Source organism: Balaenoptera borealis, assembly GCF_965194805.1.
Source record: "Balaenoptera borealis genome assembly, chromosome: 11".
In the NCBI taxonomy this organism is placed as follows: Eukaryota; Metazoa; Chordata; class Mammalia; order Artiodactyla; family Balaenopteridae; genus Balaenoptera; species Balaenoptera borealis.
The window spans coordinates 43,883,700-43,907,468 of NC_138868.1; the positions used below are offsets into that span (position 1 = coordinate 43,883,700).

Consider the following 23,769-nt stretch of genomic DNA (forward strand, 5'->3'; position numbering starts at 1 on the left):
TGAAAATATTGCTGAGGAGAAAGAGTACATGTCATGAATGCAAAAGAACCCCTTGAAGATTGGGAGATGCCAGGAAAGGCGGTGTATCATTTCCCAAATCCTGCAGCAAGGCCAAGTGTCTTGGTGCTGGCGCTGAGACAAAGGAGGTGGTTGTTTCGGGCTTCTTTTGCCTTGTGTACTGCTGACAGTCAACGCCTGAACGAGCAAAGTGGCTCAGAGGGCCATGGGGAGCACCACTGGATGAAGTGTAGCGTGTCTTCCCTGTGGACAGGCCCATTCCTGGATAGAATCAGTGGTGACACGGCCAGGATTCAGCAGTGTAGACGCAGCAAAGCCCCCAGCAAAGTTCTTGAACTCCTCAAGAGAATTAAATCAACAATTTGAACTTTAAGCTCTCTGCTTACTGGAAGGAATGGCAGGTTGGAAAGAATGGCCTGCTCAGAAATCAAATCACAAAGGCCACCAGGGCGAGAATGAAGAAAATGGCCCCGGGGAGCACATGGAGCTCGTAAATTAGTCACCAACGACTGGACACAATCAGGGAAGCTCAGGCTTTTTTCTGCTCTACTGGGATGATGCAATGTCAGCAAGTACAGGCTTTTCTTCAATACAATCCAGAGCTTGACATGAAAACGTCTATTGCCTAAGATGTATTCCTGCTGAGGTTAGGGCAGAACAAAGACTTCCTTTACTCTTAGCGCTGTCTGGACTCATGCACTCACCAAAACACACCCCAAACCAGAAGTGGCCTGGTCCACCTTCAGGGAAAGATGAGGACAGTCCACAAAGATGAGGACAGTCCACAGTGTGGTGGTGGCCTGCAGAGCTTGGCTGCGGCTCTCACAAGCCTCTGAAGCCAGCAAATAAAGGACCGCCTCTTTGCTGCTATCAGGGAAAGGAGGCCTCTGGGCAGGGACTGGACAACCTCCCAGGACAAACGAACATATAGAGACTCTGAGCAGGAAACTCTAAGTAGGAACTCTGAGTAGGAAAGAAGAGACTGTTTATAGCGCACGGAGAACATTTCTGCAGTCTTTCTACAAGCTGGGATAATAAATCCCTGGAGCTTAAAAAAAAAACAAAAACAGTTAATGACCTTTTGATGAATTAATGGTGAGTGAAATAATTCAAAGTAGAGAATCATTTCTAAAGTTGCAGGCCAGGCCTCAGACTGTACCACACAAAGTCTTCTCAGACAGGCTGCTGTCTCTCACTGCTCAATCGCAGATTCCAATGAGGGGATAAACTAGGGGAGAGGGGGAGATGGAAGGTCACACATGAAACCGGCATGGGTAACACTGCTGTAGACCCAGCTGGTGACACAAGGTCCAAGGGAGATTTCTGAGTCAGTATCTGTGGAATTCCTCAGTGCATGTTCCATAGACCCATAAGCCACCTGCATGCTGTAATTGCACGGATCCATCTTCTACTTTATAACTAGAACCAGGCAACTGAAGAGTGGTGGGCCAAAAGGATCATTCCTGGGCAGGGGCCAAACATGTGGTCCTCCCATCACTGAGAAATGACTCTCTTCTAGACCAGTGGTTATCACACTCTGACTTGTCTTTTAGACATTTTAGTCAAGAAAATTAAAAAAAAAAAAAAAGTATATATTTGATGTCCAATATTCTGGCACTCTGGCCACAAATGCCTTGCGGTTCCAATCCATCTTAGGGCTTCTGAATCTCACCTGCACTCTGCTGGCCCCGTCACCCTTTCCCCTACTGCCCCAGTCTCCCTGCTCACGGCTCTTGGTCTCCTCACATCGTTCCTTGATGTCTTCAGCTATCCCCTAGTTTTTCTTGCCCCTCGCATCTCTCTCCTGTGCTTGCAGTCTGTGTCCAAGGCCATCCCAAATTGTTGGCCAAGTCTATCCTAGCTCAGACCAGGATAAACTATAGAGAAGAGGTCTCAGGTTGGTGCCAATGGCTTTAGCACAAGTTCATAGTAGACAATGGGTAAAAATCTAGATTAGTTTTAGGATAAGGGCCAAAGGAGAAGAGATAGTTTTCACTGGATTTGATTTTCTCAGGGAAATACTAAACGGCAAGGAAAGACACTGATGGTGGGGGGCTGAGATTGGTTGAGGAAAGACAGTAGGTAGAGGAAATTAGAAAAAGTAAGAATGTTTTGCCATTTGATTTCTTTCAGTTAAAAAAAAAAAAAAACCTTAAAGGAAATATAATGAAAATAATAATTTCTGGATAGCACAAACATGAATGCTTAATATGTCATTCTCTGTACTTATTAACTTTTTGTTGTATTTAAAATTTAGCAACAAAAACTTCATAGTTAATTTTGATGTACACTCTCAGTTAATGGCCATTACTTTAAGAGAACCCGGTCTTTAATAACCTAAGTTTTAAATGCTGCCTTTGAAAAGTTTCAGTGTACAGTTTTCAGACTTAATAAGAATAGAACTTTTTAATATAATTCACTCTTTAAAAACAATGAGCAAGAAAGAGTATGCAGCAATCAGACTGGAGTGGAGTGGGGACCAGCCGAGGACGACAATAAGGATGGATAAGAGCCACGGAGCACGGCCCCAGGGGTGCTTGGTCGGCCCCTGGTCCAGGCCCACATCTTTCTCCCTTGGCCTCTTAGAGCAGCCCCTGAATTAGCCTCCCTGCCTCCAGCTTGGCCTCACTCCTCGCTATCCTCTAAAAATGGTTGGAGAGATCTTTCCAAAGCATAACTGTGAACGACCCCTGCGTGCTCCCCGCGCTCCTCAGATGAACCTCCCTCCTCCAGCCTCATTCCTCATTCCATGCCTCCAGCTAGATGGTGTTCTTCATGGTTCCCCCAAACCCCCCACCCCCATTATCTGTGGAAATTCTCTACCTTCCTCTACGCTTAGTTCTAATGGAACCCTCTCCACGGGGCTTCTTTAATTCCCCTACACTCGGAATTAATCGTTCTTTTCACTGCGTGGTCTTTGCACTGCTCTGTTAAATTTCTACTGCAGAGCCCCCTAGCTGGGGACAATCCACAGGGAATCTTGTATTTTCCCCAAATGTGGCCAAAAATAACAAAGAATGAGTGTTCCCCCAAAACAGAGACTCTTGTGTATTCAACTTTCCATGCCCAACATCTACTAAAGGGTCTAGAACACATGGCTTCTCAATGGAACCATTACTGGACTGAATTAAGTAATCATTTCTGCACTTTTAAAGTTCAAATCTACACGGAAATCTTAAACTTTTACTAAAACAATTTTGTTTTAAACAAAAATTAAAATCCACACATTTTGGGGTGATCTGGCTCACAAACAAGCACTTTGAGAACCAATGCACTTAGCAGAAGCATAAAGCTGACCTTTGAAACTCATCCTAACAGATTTTCAAGAGCGTGACTTCTGTAGTTAGGATGACTCATCCACAACCGTGACATGAGAATAACCAGTCTCTCGAGCCTGTTTTCTTCAGAAGGATATGGCAGAACAGGCTACGGAACTTAGAAAATGTGGGCTTTAAGTGGGACCCCCAAGCTGTCCCATAAAGGCCGGAGGCACGGCTGAGAGGCGGGCATTTCCTTTTCCTTCTGCCTAAAGCAGTGTGGGTTTTCAAACCTTATTCAACAGAACCAGCCAAAGAGGCCACTGCTAAGGATGAGAGAGTGTGAGCTTTAAATAAAACAGCTTTTACTCTTTTATATATGGAAAATTTCAAGTAAGATTTCAATCTGAAATGTGAGTTTTGCTGCTTAAAAAAGGCTGGAAAACCACTAGCCTCAAGAATTCTCCTGCACCCTTCCCGGGAAAGTGAAGAGAGGCTCACAGGCACGAGGGTTCCCTCGGAAGCCACACCTGGCCCTGGCCCTGGCCCCAGGTGTGAGCAAACCACTTTTTCAAACTCCGAGGGAGGACAGGGAAATGAAACTTGGCTTCAGTCTTCACAGGAGGGCCACAGGCCTCTGTCCACCCCAGAGAACAGAAATCCTTTGACTTCAGAGTATGTGGAGAAATGGCGAGAAGCCCGGCTGGAAAGGCACGGCAAGGACAGGTCTGGAGATGGCCAGTCAATAGCTATCTCCTCCAGGAAGTCTTGCTGCATCGTCTCAGACAAAGCACGGCACCTGTTGTGAGTCTGGATACTTCCTGCCACCCCTACCCCTGCTCAGAAGCTATCCTTGCTGTCTACTGGGATGACTTCAACTTCTGTAGTGAGTTTATCTCATTAGCCAGTGTGGGAGGCCAAGAAGCCAGAGGCTATCAGCCTGACCCCACAAGGAACTCGGCGAGGATGCTCATCGCTGCCTCCCGAGGGTGTTAGACTCCAGAGCTGAACAAGAAAGTGCAGACAGAGCGAGGAGTTCTATCCTCCTACCAGGCCAAGAGGCCCGAGCCCGTTTCCTGGGAATGGCTGGTAGGAAGGTTAAGGAGGGCGTCTTTAACATAAAATGCCTGTGGGAGGTGAAGGCAGCAGCACCTCTGCAGGCAGGTGGCAGCCAGCCTTATTCTCCTCAACTGTCCTAACTCCCTCCGAGTGGGGACGCAGCAGCTCTGCAGCTAGGAACACATCACCCCGAGATACTGATGACCATCAATCCCAAATTAGGCCCACATCTTGACCAATGGCTCAAAGTTTAAAAATCATCTTACTTCTAAAATGTAGTGGCTGAGGGACTGTGGGAAGCAAGGCCTGCACGCCCAGGTCCAAAGGGGCGTGAGGGGTGGTGACAGGTTATCTACAGTGTGTACTGATGAGAAGCCTGCCGCTTGAAATCCACTTCAGCCTCCGCTACAGGAAACCCTGTCTGGAAGAGCAGTGGTTTAGGATTCAGAAAGTTCAAATCCTGACTTCGCCACTTCCTATGCTGGATGGCTTTTGGTGAGTTAATTAAACCTTTGGATCCCTGGTTTCCTAAATATTACTCCTCAAAATCCGAAGAATGGAACTCACTTTGTAGTGAGCTTACATGAGAGAACACACAAGAGGCTCTGCACTGCACTAACTCCTGTCTTTCATTCCCAAACTCAGCAGCACATCGTCCATACAGCTCACCTCTGGGATTGCCTACACATTTAACTTTGGCTCTTTCTGCGAACACTTATCCTACAGTGCCCTATATTTCACATTCCCATTTCCACGGTCAGCTCTGTGAATAGAGGATTGGTTGTTAACTGCCCACTGTGATAAGCGCCATGCCTGGAACACTCGACTGGTATTAGCTGATGGGAAGAACAAAGGCCTCCATTTTTCCAAGAATAATGAGGTAGGGAGGAAGGAAAGGAACTGTAAGAGGATGGAGGTGGTTCTTGGAGATGAAATGCTGAGCCAGTTGCTACCCCACTGCCTCCGTTTCTGCCTCTTCTTCGTGCCTGCCCCAGAGGAGAGTGGTCCAGGGCCAGCTGAAAGTGGGGGGAAGTCTTTTTTTAAGAACAAACACAAATATGACTGTGTGTTCATATGTATGTGTATGTATAAGGTAATGGCAAAACTGTTTCCACTGAGGAAGATTTGTAAAGTCACCAAGAGAGAAAAAGAGTGCTTGTGGAATCCCATAGGGATCCCCTCGGACCGGGAGAGTTTTACCCACCATTTACAGGGCGTTCGGTCCAGGGCCATGTGCCCTGGTGAGCATACAGGAACCACACAGTGCAGAAATAGAGCAATTCATAACATCACAGATGGAAACACAAAACTGATGTCTGTAAACTTCTTTGTACATCATTAATCCGTTAGAGAAACTAGAAACAGAGTGAGAACTTGAGCAAACACTGGGGTAGTTACATCCACATAGAAAGGACTGCACCTTTGGTTAAAAAGCAGGAGCTACGAAGTTATTTTAGTCTTCCAACTGCTCAGCCAGTGCAACTAAAAGCCAGCCACCATCAGCCACATGTGCGAGCGAGCGAGCCAGCATGCTGCCCACTGCAGAGGGCACCCCAAATGCGCCTTCCTGGTCGCTAGACCTATTCCACAGTCAGCTCTGTTTGCACAAAAAATGTTGGAGGCCTTTGGGAAGGGTCCCAGTGTTCGCCACTTGGGGCTGTGAAATTACACTTTGTTCTTTAGTTTAGAACAAAAACACAAATTTACTTAATGTATGGGGGAAAAAATCAGAACAGAAGCAAAAACAGGCATGTGGGAAAGACAACAATATGGACTACAGACGCATTTTTATTATAAAGTAAAGCTCCTCCATGCAAACTATAATCCCTTTGCATTTCTCAAATAGGGCATTATGGAGGAAAAAAAGTCATGTATGCTTTACTGCAAATTTTGGAAGGGGAGAAAATAGGGAGAACTTGCATTTTTAAATCGTCCATGTCTCTGTTTTTGCTATGAAATATATTTTAAAAGACCGGAAAATGAGGCACATGTACAAAAAAAATAATAAACTCAAGTATAAACGGAATTGCAAACATGGATTTAATCAAGAGCTTTCCCATCTCTAAGACCTATCTTTTTTTAAGCCCTCACCTCAAATTTCTTTTCTAATTAACAAAGCCACACACTTAAAAAACATTAAGCAATGTGGAAGAAATCTGGCAGAAAATACTCTCTGTTGGAAGAACACATGAAAAATTACATGAAGAAGATGTATTTTTCATAAGTACTGAAAATACATCAAAAGCACAAATTAAAATAATTTCTGAATTTTTTCAAAGTAATTTCACGATGGCCACTTGGAAATGATTCATTTATAATTTCTACACCAACTTTGCATCTCTTTGACTTTTTTCCCCTCTCCTAGCTCAGGGCTGCTTGGTGGATATTTGAAGGGTTAAAAAAAAATCATGTTTCTGTGCTGAAAAGTTATCAAGACCAGCTCTCTGCTGCATTTGCATTGTTATTAGGGACACACACACACACACACACAAACACACACACTCTCTCTCTCTCTCTCTCTCTCTCTCTGAGCTTAATGTGAGGCTAGTACAGAAACAGAGAGATTAGACACAAAGAAATGTAAACAGCTCTCACATGCGAGGAAACTAGGTTACCAGAATCCCAGCACCAGGCATTCACCAGTCACCATGGAAAACAGGAAGTGAGATGCATAGCAACCACAAGCCAAAAAGCAGGAAAGCGCATACCTTTAGCTTGGAATGAAAATCACGAGATTTCCTTCTGGCAAGAACCTGAATGTGACTAGACACCTGCAGGGTAGGGGAAGGGAGGAAAACAAAGGAAAAGCCTGTAACCATGGAGATGAAAAGCCCCCTACAACTGGGCAAGCCAGACGTACCTTAATGGCGGCTTGAATTTCTCGAACTTTCTTTCTTGCTAAGACCTGTATATGACTAGACACCTACATTGTTCGGGTTTATGAGGGGAAACAAAACAAAACAAAACAAAACAAAAAAAGGAAATCAAATATAAAATCGCTACTCCTTGGGAGGGTTTCGGGGTGGGGGGGTGGGGGAAGGTTATTTGCATCTCAACAAAGCTCTGCAGTTAGGAATACACAGTCCCAGCCAGACACCAAGCCCCCAGCGCTGCTCTAAGCTTTTCAGACTGGGTCATCACTGCAGTGACTGGAGTCAGGATGAAAGTTGAAGCTAATCTTAGTTTTCTCACCCAGGAGAAATCACGGGCACGGGATGAGAGGGGGAGAGTGGGGTTGTTTTCTTTATAAAATTAAAAAGGTGGGAGTAGAGGTAAATGAAAATATTTATAGCTTCTCAGTATCAGGAGGGAAAATCCCTTTTTCTCAATTTAGAAGAGACTATCCATAAATTAGCACATTTCCGCAGAATCAAAAAGCTGAAGCTGTAGGTTGTATTCTGATCTCATTAAGAGCTCTGGATTCTGTAGCAAATGTTAAAATAATACTGACATGTAAATTAGATCTCAAAGAGAAATGGAAAGACCCAGTTAGCAGAGCTTTTTTTTTTTTCCCCCCTTATAAATATCTTTAATCCTTCCACTCTTTTGGGTATTGACTGGGCGCCAAGTGGATTTGCATATTATTACAGAGCGAAAAGTGTGAATACAGCCAGCCAGCCATCCTGTTAAAAATCTGGGTTGAAAAACCACACGGATTTGCTGAACAACAAATTCACATTGGAGAGGTATCACCAACTGCCGCCTAAAAACATCCCCAGGACGCCGGGGTATGGAAACCAAGCCAAGCCCGGCTTCTGAAACACAATGATTCCACTGGGTAAACAAATTTGCATCTCTTTCAGTGGGACTTGGTTAAATTTAGAAGTGTCCCCCCAGTGAAGGGGTTGGGCACATGACCAGAGCTCACAGACCAGCAGACAGCCCAGGTCCAGCACTTTCAGTATGCTGGGAATTAGATTTTGTCTGTTTCAGAAATTTAGAACCTCCCATTTAGAAGTTCAGCGACTGTGAGGCCATTACTTGATTTCAAACACTCTAGCCACCCTAAAAACAGGATTTATGGTAACAAATGAACCTCTTATCTCTAACTTTGTCTTCGAGTTTCAATTTGCTTCTGCATTTTTCTTTTTTTAAAGTACGGAGAAGCAGGAACTCCCCCATCCTCTTCACCTCTCCATCCTGCTCCTGCTTTCACTTGTTTTCACCAGAATTTTGTTCTGATGTGATTCTCTGACTTGCTGAGGGCCACAGTGGGGGGAATATCCACCGAACAGACAATGCCCTGCCTCTGAGCACTGGCAGGAGGCCACCTGCCTCTGTGCTGACTCAGCAGTGGGCTCCCGGCTGGGGCACAGGAGCGTTCCTGGGGAAAGCTCTCCCCGTCATAAACACTCAGGAAAACAACTTATCACTGAGCAGAGGACTGGAATCTGCTGCTCAGGCTTAACGAGACCACAGTTGAGCTCGCCTTTTGGTTTGATTATAGTTTTTAAAATTCATGCCATTTCGGTCAGCATAGGTCAACATTAAAATATACATATATTTTTTTTTCTGTTAACAACTCACCCATGAGGTTGGTTTGATGGTTTTCCCCCCTTCCATTTCTTTCTTTTTCTGTTTTTTGTTAAACACTAATTTCTCATCCGTTCCAGTTCTGAACTGGGTCAGACATTTGGGCTGCTTTACATCAGAAGGAACGAGGAGCGCCAGAACGCTGACAGAGGGCAGAGGAAAATTCCTGACCCTGCTCTGCACAAAGGTATTGTAACTTCATTTCAGTCACAGCAGCTACTGACAAAAAGCCATAGCTTAAGGAGCAACAGTTCCCTGGACGCACATCATTCAGCCTTATATTCCAGCCAATACTCATGGCTGTTAGTGTTACTTTTTCATTGAAATGATGACTAGTATGTAATTGTTCCAGGATTTTACAATGCGCAAAATCTCAAAATTTCATGACTTGCAAAGTATACCTGCACCTGCAGCTTTTGCAATGTTTGCAGATGCACAGTTTCGGGAAGAAATTTAAGTTTTACAATACAGTACAGGAACAGTTCATACACTGTCCTTAGCAGTGAAACTTTCCCATATGTGTATAGAAGGAACTCCAGAGACCACATAATAAAAGGTCACTGAAATGATGAACAGTGAAAACTGAGCCAATTTCAAACACCTACAACACTGACGTCCTTACAGGGAACTCCAATCGGGGGCTCCTAGGAGCCAAAGCACAGACAGCCACTGCAGCCAAAATGCCTCCTTGGGCCATTCGCTAACATGCACAATTTCCAGGTCGGTTGTTTTACCTGTTTTCTGGTCCTCGTCTTCCCTGTCCTGAGTTTGATGTATCTGGCTATCAATTCATTCCTACCTGAAAGAAAGAAGAATTTACAATAAAGTAGGTTACTTTGGGGCGGGGTGGGGGGAGGGGGAAGCCTCTGAAAAGCTAAGAATAGAATTCAGAATCAGGAATTTTTGTTGCACCTGTAAGTTTATTAATGCTAGAAAAGCAAAAAGGACAATTTTTTGCAAACAATATTTCCTAGGAGAAATTAGGACGAAGGGAATTTAATTATGAACTACAGTCAGCAATTGAGGAGAGAAATGTGCCTTTTAAAAATGTGCCTTTGTGTTTGCATGCTTGTCCCTAAACGGATGGTCACTTGTATAAAAAACAAATACAAGGACTAGTGCGGGAGTATACAGACCTGGTTCTGTTCCAGTCTTATTTTTCATATTCCTTCTCACCCAGGTTTCTACTGAGTTAACTCCAGTTAGAGTCATTAGAGCCACGAGAGGATGAACTGCTCTGGCCACAGAAACACAACGAAAAGAAGCTACAGTATGAAGACAGACACCCCCCTAAACGTGGTCACTGTGCCAGTAACAAACTGTACACAAAACCATCAGCGCCAAAAAAAAAAAAAGAAGACTCGACCTTTTCCAAGCTTTATTACCTCTGGGGGAAAGAAAACGCCTTAAAGTATAAACAAATATCCCCGGTCCCTACTCCAAGAGACTGAGAAATCTCAAAGAGACGACCTGAACTATAATATAATGGGAAACTACACCCCCAAAGCCAAGTGGGGAAATGTATTACTAATACTACATGAAATATAAATGCACTCATACGGGACACGTGGGTCCAAACTGCCACTATAATCATCACGGTATATCCAGTGGTCTAATTTGTGTTTGCTGTCTTACTCCCCACATATACTGCATAGCTGAAGACAGCAAGAGATTCTGTCTTGTTCCCCAAGGTCTCCCCAGCACGCAGCACAACGCTGGGCACACAGAAAGAATAAATGAGGAACTAACACAGCCTCTGGTGACAGAGAGTACCACAAGCCCCAGACCTCCCCAGCAGAGTAAAGAACTGGCGGCCCTGGTGAGAGTGTCTTTATGGGAATCTTGCCTGAGAATTCTAAAACCTCTCCCATCGCTGCCTAGAACATTCCTGTAATTATGGCTCTGTTCTCCATCTGCCCGTGTTAGGACCGTGCAGGATACGGTTGTCACTGGAAGGCAAGGGAATCGTGGAATCTTGGGACTGGGAAGTACTTCTGAGTCATCCTTTCCTACACCTAAAAGTCTAAGTCCTTAATGTAAGCCAGCACTTCTAGAATTAAGGAAGTAGCCCATTCTATCTTAAAATATACTGAAGAATTAAAAGACCCTCCTTATCTGAGGCTTCCTGTAACTTTCATCCCCAGATTCTTTTTATTCCCCTTAATAAGAGCAAGTCTAGTTCTTTTTTTTTGCTTTTTTTTTAAATTTATTTTTATTTATTTATTTTTATTTTATGGCTGTGCTGGGTCTTCGTTTCTGTGCGAGGGCTTTCTCTAGTTGCGGCAAGTGGGGGCCACTCTTCATCGCGGTGCACGGGCCTCTATCGTGGCCTCTCTTGTTGCGGAGCACAGGCTCCAAACGTGCAGGCTCAGTTAATTGTGGCTCACGGGCCCATTTGCTCCGCGGCATGTGGGATCTTCCCAGACCAGGGCTCGAACCCATGTCCCCTGCATTGGCAGGCAGATTCTCAACCACTGAGCCACCAGGGAAGCCCCCAAGGATAGTTCTTAATGCACATGACTGCCTTTCAGATATTACTGACAGCTTTCAGGTCCTCCTGCAGTTGTATCCAGGCTAAACCTTTCCTGTTCCTTTGTTATCTGTGATAAGCTTTGGAACACTCCCATATCCATCCTGTGACCATCCTTTGTCTAGTTTCCTTTCATAGCCTGGAGGCCAGAACTGTAGTCACCTCCCTGGTCCTAAATACTCCACCTCTGTTAATGCAGCCTAACACTGCACTAGATTTGGGGGGATCACAATAAACCGTCAACTGATGTCAATTTGAACTCTTAGGTCTTTTTCATATGGCCTAATTCTCAGATATATCCCTACCCCTGTTCCCAGTCTTTTCATGCGTAGTTGGGATTTTCAGATCCAAATACAAAATGTTGTGTGTATTTCTATCACATTTCATCTTATTAGATTAAGCCTATCATTCCAGTCTTTGAATCTCAGATCCTGATTCTGTGACTGAACTTACCCTTTAACCACAGGAAAAGGACCTCTAAATTCAGTTTTGAGGATTGCTTCTCAAAGCATTCTCTTTCAACTTTTGAGAACTACCAATATATCCCCTGTAGTGTCATCGGGTCTACTTCTCCATCTCTCATGGTTGTACAGATTTTGCAATTTGTCTCAAAGGCTGGCTGACAGCAGAGCCCAGCTAGGAGTGCCTAATTACCAGAAGCCAGACCTAAATGACAATGTCTGCAACGGAGCCAAGCATCCTCCAGCTCAGGGCCTCACTGTGCACCCTGTTCAGAGCTGAGTGGCCAGGACGAAATAAATCCAGGGCTCTGAATTACATGCAATTTCATCTGAACCTTGTCCAGATGGGAAAAACGTCTCCTGCCCCCCCGTCTGCTTATTTTCTAGGAAAGCAGACAGAATAGCTTGATACAAGTGGCATATAACCTATATCACCAGTTTTTAATTTCTTATGGCATTTGGTTGAATGAATGAGATCAGTACCTAGGACAGCCACGTTTGACTGTGCACCCTGTGGTTTATGCAGTGGCATAAACAATGGCAACTCATAATTTGATTAAAATGCTTCTAAAGATCACTACTTCTACAAGAAGGCCTCACTGAGCATCTACTATGTGCTGAGCACTACGCTACATCATTTCATGGAAAGCTGGTCATGACTCTCATGTCCCTGGTTCTTTACATGAGCAAGATTACCTTTCTTTTAAAAGCCTGTGTTCTTTCTTTCATACCATGTTTCAAGCCATGAAGAGTAATTAACTTGAAGCTGCTATGTGTTTCTTCTTGCCTTGCCATAGGAATATTGTTGATTCAAATATAAATTCAAATTCCACTAACACTAAGCATCTACCGTGAATTCAAAGCAGAGTGTTAATCACTTTATTTTTTGTGAATTTTTTTAATGACGATAAGGGTGGTTTTGTGCACAGAAAACATCAGTCAGGTTTACCTGGCTTTAGAAATGTTTATTTCATTTGTTTAGTTATTTTTAAAAAAACCTTAAATGCCCTGGTTCATCTTTTAAGTTTTCAGTTCAACTTACAGATCCTATAATTTTTATAATCACTTTCAAAGGGCCATTGGATTAATGTTTGGTCCATTTTACAAACCTAGTTAAACTCCTTCAAACATTTAAACTATGTATTTATAACCTATAATTTATTTAATTCTTTTAAATATTAGAATTGTTCGATTTAACTTACAAAACCTCCCCTTAAACAACTCTTAGAAACCTAATAAATTCTCTTAAGTGCCCCAATACTGCTTAGAAATCTAGTTAAGACGTCAACCTTCCCTAAAATCAAGTCTAAGTCTGTTACTTTATTGCATATTTTAAATTGGAAATACAGGCTAACCTGTTATGTGGGCCAAATTATTTTAAATATGCATACTGAAGTACTCACATGCACAAATCCTTTAAATAAAAAATATTAACACTATGACTATGATTATATTAAAAACTTCTACATTCAATTCTAAATCTTCCCAGAATTATAATATGCTTACCCTTTAAGGAAACAAGTATGTCATTCCAAATGATTTTGGAATATCTTTTTGGGTGCTTGGGGTTGTACTTATTTTGCTAGGTTCTGAATGAATTCTTGTTAGCAACCTTGATAGGAGGTTCCAAGCCCTATTTATATTTCTATAGCATGGCCCTCCAAACGGGGTGGGTCCACACAGTTCAAAGCCTTGGATTTGAATCATGGTACTAAGGTACAGAATTCTCCAACCAAGGACAGGGAACTCAGGGACACCAAACATCACTAATGTAACTGGCAGTGGGGCTCTGGTCCATACAACACAGTCCTGTTTCACAGCCACGAAGAATGCTGGTTATTAGAAATGTTAACCCTCATTTCTCTAACTCTCGCTTCCAAAAAAAATACACATGTACACATACAGTGGTGCTTGATCCAGTAAACCTTGCATTACAGAAGTTATTGTCAACTAAGTTAACTTTAAAGTTAATCATGACATTCCTAAACTATTCCTACAGTTATGTGGGTACCATCTCTCCCTGTGCCTTACATGATGCCTGTCTGGTGTATCAGGGATATAAAGACAGCCTAGCCTGCTGCCCACAAGGAGTTCACTGTCCAAAACAAGGGCTAAGATAGAGGAAATCAGCTCTACGTGTCAGACAGCAACTGAAAGAGGTTCTAGTAACATATGTGGGTAATCAGCCACAAATAATTCCAGAAATCTAGAAAGCCTTCCCCCAAAGTACTGGAATATAAGCTAGCCTTTAAAGATAGATTACATTTTCTCCAACATTACAAAAACTTTCCGACATACACAGTGAACACAATATACACTATATACCCACCATCCAGATCCTACCTTCACTTTTTCTTTATTTGCTTTATCACATGTCACTCCATCTATCCATTCTTCTACCCGTCCACTGAGCCATCTTATTTTGTTGTTGTTGTTGCATTTCAAAATAAGTGGCAGGCATGATAACACCCCTGCATCCTTCAGTGTGCATATCATTAACTAGAGTGATAAGACTGATTTTGATAGGCAGAATGGAGGGGGTACGCTGAAGACCCTTTTAGACAGAGGAAGCAGCATTTTAAAATATATATACAGAGGAAACTGGGGCTCCTAAAAACCAGGCATGCTGACCCTCAAGCTCCCTTGACCACTGCACACTTTCTCTTTCTGAGCCCAGGAATCTCCAGGTTCTACATTCACAGAATCCATGAATCATCTCCTTCATTCTTCTCTATAAATACCTGTAATAGCTTATAGAGCTGAGTGGCAATGTCACACTTCACCACTAAGTGTCATCATACTACAGCTTCTCTGCAGCATAGACTGTCCTTTAGAAACGCACACCCTATCACTTCTTTAAATCTGAGATGCAGTAGCTGCAGTTGCCTTTGCTTTTCCCACAGGCAAGAGGCAGCAGCAAAGGCAAACAGCCTGACCTGTCGCTTTTATACTGTGATCCTCACTAAGCGCTGCGATCCAGTTTTTATTTTCCTTTTCCTTTCTCCTAAATGACATAACACAGTTGAAAGTGAGCCCATCATTGGCTTTTCCAGCCTCCCAGATTGCTGTGAAATTTCCTGCTAAGGGGGCAATAGAGAGAGATTCCAACAGAAAGACAGGGAGTTCACGCTGTGCTTGCCTTACCCGGAGAGAAGACGGGTTAACGTTGTTGTGGGCTTGTGTGTAATGGGATGTGGCCTCAAGGTCATGTTTGAGGCACAGCAAATGCAGGGTCTGTGGCTAGAAATTGTAGCCCAGAGACACTCGGCTTTAACAGTGTAAGAGCCACTTTGTAATTGAATGGAGTCAGGGAGCCACAAAGGAAGAAGTAACAAATGAAACCTCCTCTTCCCTGGCTGCAGCCAGTCTGAAGCCTAACACATACTCTGGCCTGGGGAAGGGGCTTTAGTGTACTCTAAGGAAACCTCTCTTGGCCCTCTCTTTGCTGGGACGGACATGGGCGGATTCCCCCACAGGTTTTTCCCATCTTAAAATAATGAGAATCAGAAAGAAAACTCAAGTTTCTTCTGACTGCTAGACCAAAGCTGTATGAAACAGGCACTGATGCTACGGTTGTAGCCATAGGGTCTTCCACACCCCCTCACAAGCCTTAACTTGGCCCAAGGGCACTATTAGGCTGTTCCTTGTTAACACCCTGAGCTGTCTGAGCTCTGTACCTGAACACACAATTGCTTTCATGGCCTGCATCTCCTTGCCCATTGCTGCATGTCTGGATTCTGCCTACCTCTCAAATGCCTTGTCCTTCATGAGCTTTCCAGCTGGAAGAGGCCAGGTCCCCTCCCATTAAACATCCACAGCCCTTGACCTTGGCCTCTTTACTGCTGGCTCGTATCTTTTCTGCCTTATATTCGATCGTTTCAGCACATGTCATGGCTCCAAACAGATCATAAAGTCTTTAAGAACAAGAACCAATGAGGGAATTCCCCAGTGGTCCAGTGGTTAGGACTCTGGGTTTTCACTGCCAAGGGCCCGGGGTTCAGTCCCTGGTCGGGGAACTAAGATCCCACAAGCCACGTGGTGAGGCCAAAAAAAAAAAAAAAAAAGAGCCAATAACATTCATCTTTTCTCTGCCTTCCCTTCCCAACCAGCTCAATGTTTATGGAATGACTTGTCATCAGGAGCAGAAAAGAGGCTCCTATGTCCCTACAATCCAGTTTGACACTGAATCATCAGCATAAATTGGAAAAAGATGACCCAGTGAGAAGCAAAGAAAGATGTCTTCTACGAGGTGACAACACCACAAGGCATGATTCTGTCCTCCAACACCAGCAGCAATGCCCAATGAGACAGCGATTTACGAAGGACTTTCTTGGGCAAGATTCTACAAGATGGTGTTAAAATACTTTCTAGCTCTGGACCTCTCTGTATGACCTGAGGTTCATGTAAAGGAAAAAGTATCTTAGAATATGAAAGCCAACAACCAAAAAGCACAGGTGTAGGGTACACTGCAGGAACCAAGTGTCAGCTGCTAGGGAGAGGTCTACAGAACAGGGATGTTGAATGAACCTGTCCTGATGAAGACCTGGGGCGTCTGTATCTATGGATACTGCCAGAGGAGGCAGTAGAGACCATGCACTGACACGTGAGGAGTTAATAATTAGCCATTTCTCACACACTGCTGCATCACCCCAGCAACGCTGGGAAAGAAAGGAGGTCTACCAAAGCTGGCCAGTCACCCACTAGTCAGACACCCACAACACCTACAGGGCACAAGCAACATGCTAGGATTCTGGGGGTAAAGAGATGCCATCTCTGCCTTCAGGGAGCTTACATCTGTGAAGGACTCTCACCCGTGAGAATGGACTCAGGTCACCCTACCCCTCTCCACGCCTCTCAATCATGGCACACATCAGAGCTGCCAAGTTCCATTTATCTGAATGACTGCATTATGAACACCTGCCTCCCCCACTAAAGACAGGAATTTCCAGAGGAGCAGAGACCTTGTGTTTTTGCTCATCGCTGTGCCCCCTGTGCCAAGAATACAGCAGGTCCTCAGAAAGTAAACACTGACGGAACGAATAACTGAATGAGAGGGATGGAGAACCAGAGTGGCAGAGGGGTTCAAGGCTTAGATTGGGGGTAAAGGAAGGCTCACGAAAAAGAGCATTTGAAACGGTCACAGAGCGTTGTTGCCAATGAGGAAGTTTGGACACCAGTGTCTCAGTTAATCCCCAATATAAATCATTGACCAAAAATCAGCACCAACCAACATGGAAAATCACCAGAATGGGCCAGGCAGCCCATTCTGGGTTGCCAGGGGCTGGTACCGCATGTTCCCGATCTAAGGTCTTACAAAATGAACTGGTGGCCTTCAGGAGGTGAACACTGGAAAGTCTCAAATAAATATCCTCTGTCTGCACTCACCCAGAGGCTTACAAGGAACAGCTTTAGAAGGAAAAATACACAGACGAAGGCTGTGTTAACCCTGGTTGGTCAGAACTTATTCCTTGAATCCCTTCAAAACTCCTGGCAATAACTCAAGTCCCACCTTCTCCGAGTTCCCATCAGTCAACGGCAGCTGATAACGTTATCAAGTGATGGTTCCATAAAGCACTGTGGTCTCCTTCATCTTAGCTAACAAACTACACATCTGCATAAGACTACAAGAGTCAAAGAGAGACGAGCAAGGAAAAATGTCTAATGTTATGGATTGAATACAAACAATCCCTCCATGTTGAAGAGAATTCTTTTTGTTGTATTTATTTCCAGAAGGAAAATAAATATAAATGAAGAAATTTTTCTAATGGCTCATTCTTTATGAAGCAATAAAAAGATGCTATACAATCACCTTTTTTTAAAAAAAATTATTTACTTTATTTATTTAATTTTTGGCTGCATTGGGTCTTCGTTGCGGTGCGCGGGCTTCTCTTGTTGCAGATCACAGGCTCTAGGTGCACAGGCTTCAGTAGTTGTGGCTCGTGGGTTCTAGAGAGGAGGCTCAGTAGTTGTGGCTCGCGGGCTTAGTTGCTCCGCGGCATGTGGGATCTTCCCGGACCAGGGCTCGAACCCATATCCCCTGCATTGGTAGGCGGATTCTCAACCACTGCACCACCAGGGAAGCCCTACAATCACCTTTTTAATCCTCTACCTAGCTTTAATTACGTTATGCCTCTAGTCGTTCTTTCTAATCCATCCTATATACAGCTACTTGAAGCATACCTCTGGCTCAGCCACTCTACTGCTTCAAGACCTTCTGCCTACAGTCTAAAGGTCAAACTCCTTTAGTATAGTATTCAGTATGGTCCCACCATCTGGCCCTAACTTTTTTTTTCATGACACACTACCGTCACCTTAATCCATTTTACTGCCATCAAAATGCACACCTAGCTTTCAGTTCCCTGAAGCATCCTGCCATTCTAAGGTTTTGCTCACAAGTACAATACCCCTTAAGACCACCAATCAGAAGCCTTCCAGGTCCAGCTCAGATACTCTTTCCACCACAAAACCTCCATGAAAGGCCTGAACTAGGCTTGGAGTGTGTGAAGAGGAGTGAGTCAGGGAGCCAGGCACCTGGAGCTCACCTCACAGACCAGTGGTTGGGAAAGACCACAATACTATAAAGCAAACTGAAACCAAAGACACTGTGAGTTAAAAACAAAACTGCCTGGGACTTCCCTGGTGGCGCAGTGATTAAGAATTCGCCTGCCAATGCAGGGGACACGGGTTCCATCCCTGGTCTGGGAAGATCCCACATGCCACGGAGCAACTAAGCCCGCGAGCCACAACTACTGACCCCGCGAGCCACAATTACTGAGCCCACGAGCCACAACTACTGAAGCCTGCGCGCCTAGAGCCCGTGCTCCACCACAAAGAGAAGTCACCGCAGTGAGAAGCCCGCGCACCGCAACGAAGAGTAGCCCCCGCTCGCCGCAACTAGAGAAAGCCTGCGCGCAGCAACGAAGATCCAATGCAGCCAAAAATAAATAAATAAATAAATTTATATATATTTAAAAAACTGCCTTGTATATACAAGTGGGGTGAAGGGAGATGGCTTGACTCTGACTGGGAAGTAGCACAGATTTCCCCATGCTGCCCTGGGCCCAAAGTACTTCACTTCTGCATGGGTCAGGGCACTGCCCACATTCTGGCTCTAGTAAGAGTTCCTTGTGTAAAAGACCATAAGCTCCTGAAAGGTAGGTTCTATATCTTCAGCATTTTTGTGTCCCACACACTCGAGGTGTGTACAGGATGTTAACGGACTCTAACCTTGTTGACCCCAGTGGCAACCTAAGTAGACCCCCTACCCAAAGGCTCTCAGGAGAGCGTTCAGTCCTGACAGTTGCTGCCATTCATCCTGTGGGCATTCACCTTCTCCTTCATGCCCACATCTGATTACGTTGCTTTCCTACATCAACAGGTCCCCATCCATTATAAGAAAGACATACACTCCTTAGCTTGTTACCTAAGGCTAACAGCCCATTCCTGTACTGCTATAGTAGCTTCATAGAGTTCCCCCAGCCATCGCTCTGCTTTTCCACACCTCCATGCCTTTGTGTAACCATCTGTCCTTAAATGTTCTTTTTCTTCTCCTTTGCCAGCAAAACTCCTATTCATCCCTGTAAGCGCCAACTGAAGCATTTCCTCCTTGACATCTGGGAGCTTTCCAAACTGAGTTAGTTGTTTCTCCTTCGTATGCTCGTGTACTGAGCAGAGAGCCCGGCTGCTGCCACACTGCCATTACTTACCTACAGGACTATCCAGTCCCCTCTAAGCATAGTGACTGCTCTATGGACAGAACCCATCTGGTTCTGACTCCAGATCTGGCGCCTATTAAGTAGGTGCTCAATAAAAGTTTTCAATTAAAAGAAAAAAAAAAAGAATGAATGAGCTCTCCTCTTCCATATGGAGAAAATCAGAAAAAAAAAAAAAAGATCTAAATAAGAGTACCTAACTTGGATAACAGCATTGTCAATACCATCTGAAATCTGTAGACCCTTTTACAGTTACAAATATTTTAGTGAGAGGCGGCACAATTCTCCAGACTCTTGTCCTGCGCTTTTAGCTTGGCTCAAGTGTGACCAACACGTGCTCTTTTCCTCCTCACCCCTCTCTCCCCCTGATCACCTCCACATGCCACAGTAATATGGACCTGGTCCAAAAAAAAGGTAATCCAACATTAACCCAGGAGAGTCATGTTAATGAAAAACTTTGGTAAGAACACTCTGTTTATTTATTAATTATTTGGCCTTAGAGAAGTGTGAAATCCACACATTTGAAGTGCTAAAAACTGCTGGTCTTTAATGGAGAATCTTTAATAGTGGCATTGCTGCAAACTTTTTTTTTTTTTTTTTTTGGACTCAGATGTATCATTGCCTAGATCTTTTCTGGGAAATTTGAACATGTACTTATTAGCTGTGTGAACATGGGAAACTTGCTTCACTTCTCTGGACCTCTCTTTCATTACTTTAAGTGACATAACACGGTTCCTCTCCAGGATACCATACCACATGGCTTCTAGTATAAACCTACAATGCTTCTACTTTTAACGCTATAGAAATGGAACATCTTTTCCATGCTACACTGAAAATGTCCTCAAAATCTTTGCATTCATTACCCTAAATCATCCAAACGATATGGCCATAAAACCTGTTTCTAAGTAAACGGAGCCCTTTATTGTGATATCTGAATATTAAGAGGGCATCATGCAAACTACGTAGTTGCTACAATAATCTTTTAATTTAGAATAGATTCTTCCTTGAATAAAATAGCAGGAATTAGGTTTTTGCTAAGGGCTGAATGAGGCCAAAATTATAATTTGTGGCAGACTGTAAAATTACCTCTATGAATAGACTGCAGGCATTGCATTAAATGTCCCAACCATGCCATCAATGGTCATCATGCAGAAGTAAGAAAGGCCCTGTCTCAACCTAAAATGCAAGAAGTCCAACGTTCTAGAAGTGGAAGAGGAGGCCACTTTGCTTTTGTATATTCTCATGGTAGTGGTGGTAATTTTGGAGCAGGACCAGGAAGGAACTTTAGAGAGGATCTGATGGATATGGAAGTGGTCCTGGATTCAGGGGTAGCTATCATGGCTATGGAGGAGAACCTAGAGGTGGCAATTTTCTAGGTAGCCCTGGTCATGGAGGCTATTAGCCAGAATCATGGTGGAATAAGACACAATGTTATTCCTTTAAAAAATTTTTGTGGGTGTGTAGAGTTAAGAAGCTGTTGCACGTTTATGATTTAATAAAAATTATTCTAAAGGAAAAAAGAAAATAAACAGCATGTCCCCCACTGGATTTCCAGAATTTAGTTCTCAGTGTAAAAACACAACTATCATTAGAAGAATTAAGCATCAGCTTCTGAAGTTATATAGCAGTAGCTATACAAAGGTGAGTTATGCAAGCATTAAATCCAAATGACACTCACATAGGATTACTTGCTGCTTAGAAAACATAGTATTCGATAAAAAGAATTCTAAATGTCTAGGCACTTAGTAATTCTTTTAAAAATAATATGGAAACCATAACATAAAGAACAACATTTTAAAAAATGCACTCAAACCCAAGAGACTGAAACTTGGGGGGTTAAGCTAAATGAAATAATCCTGGATGACAGGTAGGGATGAAGTGAGATAACAAAAAGCTAGACGATACCTACTGTGTGAATACCTACTGTGTCAGCACTATTCAAAGCACTGTGCTTATACATGCATACATTTAACCTTCATTCCCACCTTATTCCCATTTTATAAATGCTGAACCTGAGGTTCAAAGAAGAAACTTGCCTAAGTTCCCAAACTAGTTAAGTGGTGGAGTTGGGATTTGAACCCAGCTTTGTCTTCCAAGCTCATTATGCTTAACATCAGACCAACTGCTCTGAAAATAGCCTCTATAATAAGTTAACTTCTCACCAGATCATTACTAAGTGCTTAACCAAAACAAAATCTTAAAGGGGGCCCAACCCAACCACGAAGTGGATGGAACTGTAATATACCATTTTAAAAGTCCATTCACCACCTATAATAATACAAGATAAAACCTCACCTCTTCAAGCCTTCAAGGCCGTCATAATCTGGCCACAATGCAGTCCCCCCCTCCCCTGTTCAGTAATAGCTGTTAAGTATCGTCTAGGTAAAAGGCATTGCACTAGGCACTGGAGGAGATACACACTGGAATAATACATGTTCTCTGCCCCCAAGGAGTTTAGATTCTAGAAGGAGAATTGAGGCAAGAAGCCACACGTCTGTAATAAAAGGCAGAATATTTAGGAGGAGAGGAAACAGACTGAAGAACAGTTTGAGAAAAGTCCAGAAATGTTTCCTCCTGTGGTTGCCACGCTCTCTGTCATTTACCCAACTGCGCTGGACGCATTCGACTGCTCTCAGAATCAGAAGTAGCCAAAGGCAACAATGTCATCAACGAGAAAGCAGTGGCCTATGAAACGGGCTTTCATTTTAGCTGGTGATCAAGCAAAACAAAGAGATTAGCTCTTTTGGTTGAGTTTTAGATTCAGGAGATTTCACCCATTTTTATTCCCCTTTTAAATTTCTAATTACTCAGGTAATATGCAATATATTCTCTGTAAAAAACAAAATTGTTACACATACAAACCCACTTTTTGCCCTTTCTCCTGCCTCGCTCTACAGAGCTATTGTGTCCGTTGGGTGCTATTCCCTTTGTGTAGATGACCTGCCCTCGCCCCTCGGTCCTGCCCAGATCTGCTGAACACTTACTTCTGAGTTGTCAGGACCCAGTTCAAAAGGCACCCCCCACCCCCCCGCTCCCTGACAGTTTGTCCTGCCTCTTCAGCTCAGCAACCGCCATGCAAACTAGCATAGTGCTTGCCATGCACTCTTCCTCTGCAAGGTTTTGCTCCTTTTTTGTTTTTTCTTCTTTTTTGACGAATTAGGAGCCTCTTTAAAGCAAGGCCCACGTCCTGTTCCCACAGTATCCCCCGTCCTCTAACTCCTGGCATTGTACTCAGAGCTTGCTACTTAATGATAGCACTGCTGCTGATTTTAGCCACTTCTTGAAAGAAAAAAATATTTGAAGAGGTGACATCATGGCACACAGGAGGTGGTGACAATGTTTTCTTTGAAGAGGCAGGAAGACTGGGAGGGAAAAGGAACAGGAAGGACAGAAAAAGCACTGTGCTGGCAGGACTGGGATATAAAGAAGAACACAAGAGTTCGAGGAACTCACAGCCCAGCTGAATGCTTGTGAGCTGCCGAGATACCCATGCACCCCCAGACACCTCTCCTCCTCACAAGCTCCAAGAAACGGACAAGGCACACACGGTCATAACTGAGATACAGGGGGCAATAAAGGACACTGAGTGACTGCTTCATTCCCTAGTGGACAGGACCCGGAAAACTTAAAGCCTTTCCCTCTTCAAAATTAGCTTGCTAAAGCCACTCTGTTTTTAATACTTGTGATCTTTAAGATTTAGCATCCTGCCTCAATTCACCACCCTCACAGAGGATAACACTCAGTATTTAACTGAGAAAAACAAAATTTCTAAGAAACGGCTAGAATAAGTTAGAAAAAACTGGATAAAATGGAAACAAACCAGCTCATTCAGGGCTGTATCCTGGGTAGCCATGATATTTTTTAAAGACAGGGAATACGGACAGTCGACGTGGCTTCATCTGCAAGTTCATTCACCACACACAAGTTTGATTTTTTAAGGAAAGGCAGAGCCCAAACTACTTCTCTTGACTCCAGCCCTGAAGGCTGCTTTGCAAAGATATCTCAGAGTGAAATTATCCAGCAAACCCTTGGTGGATAGAAGGTTCCACAAGTCAACAACCGCTTAAGCAGTTTAAACCAACAAGCAAGATGCCCTCTATTTAAATACTATGAGCGAATCTATTTTAAGCCTTTAAAAATCCTTTGGGCAGGTGTTTAAGCTGTGTACAGACTGAGCCTGGGGAGGCTCTGGACGAGGG

The 23,769-nt window shown here is 43.7% G+C and overlaps 1 protein-coding gene across 1 annotated transcript in view; it reads right to left on the reverse strand.

Annotated features, from left to right (window-relative positions):
- TEAD1 (TEA domain transcription factor 1) overlaps window positions 1-23,769 on the reverse strand; it is a 264,328-nt gene that overhangs the window by 64,768 nt on the left and 175,791 nt on the right. The window contains exons 3-5 of the mRNA XM_082341601.1: window positions 9,602-9,666; window positions 7,195-7,257; window positions 7,043-7,105 (exon numbers count right to left, since the gene is read on the reverse strand). Coding sequence (XP_082197727.1) covers window positions 7,043-7,105; window positions 7,195-7,257; window positions 9,602-9,666 — 191 coding nt within the window. The remainder of the gene's footprint in view (window positions 1-7,042; window positions 7,106-7,194; window positions 7,258-9,601; window positions 9,667-23,769) is intronic.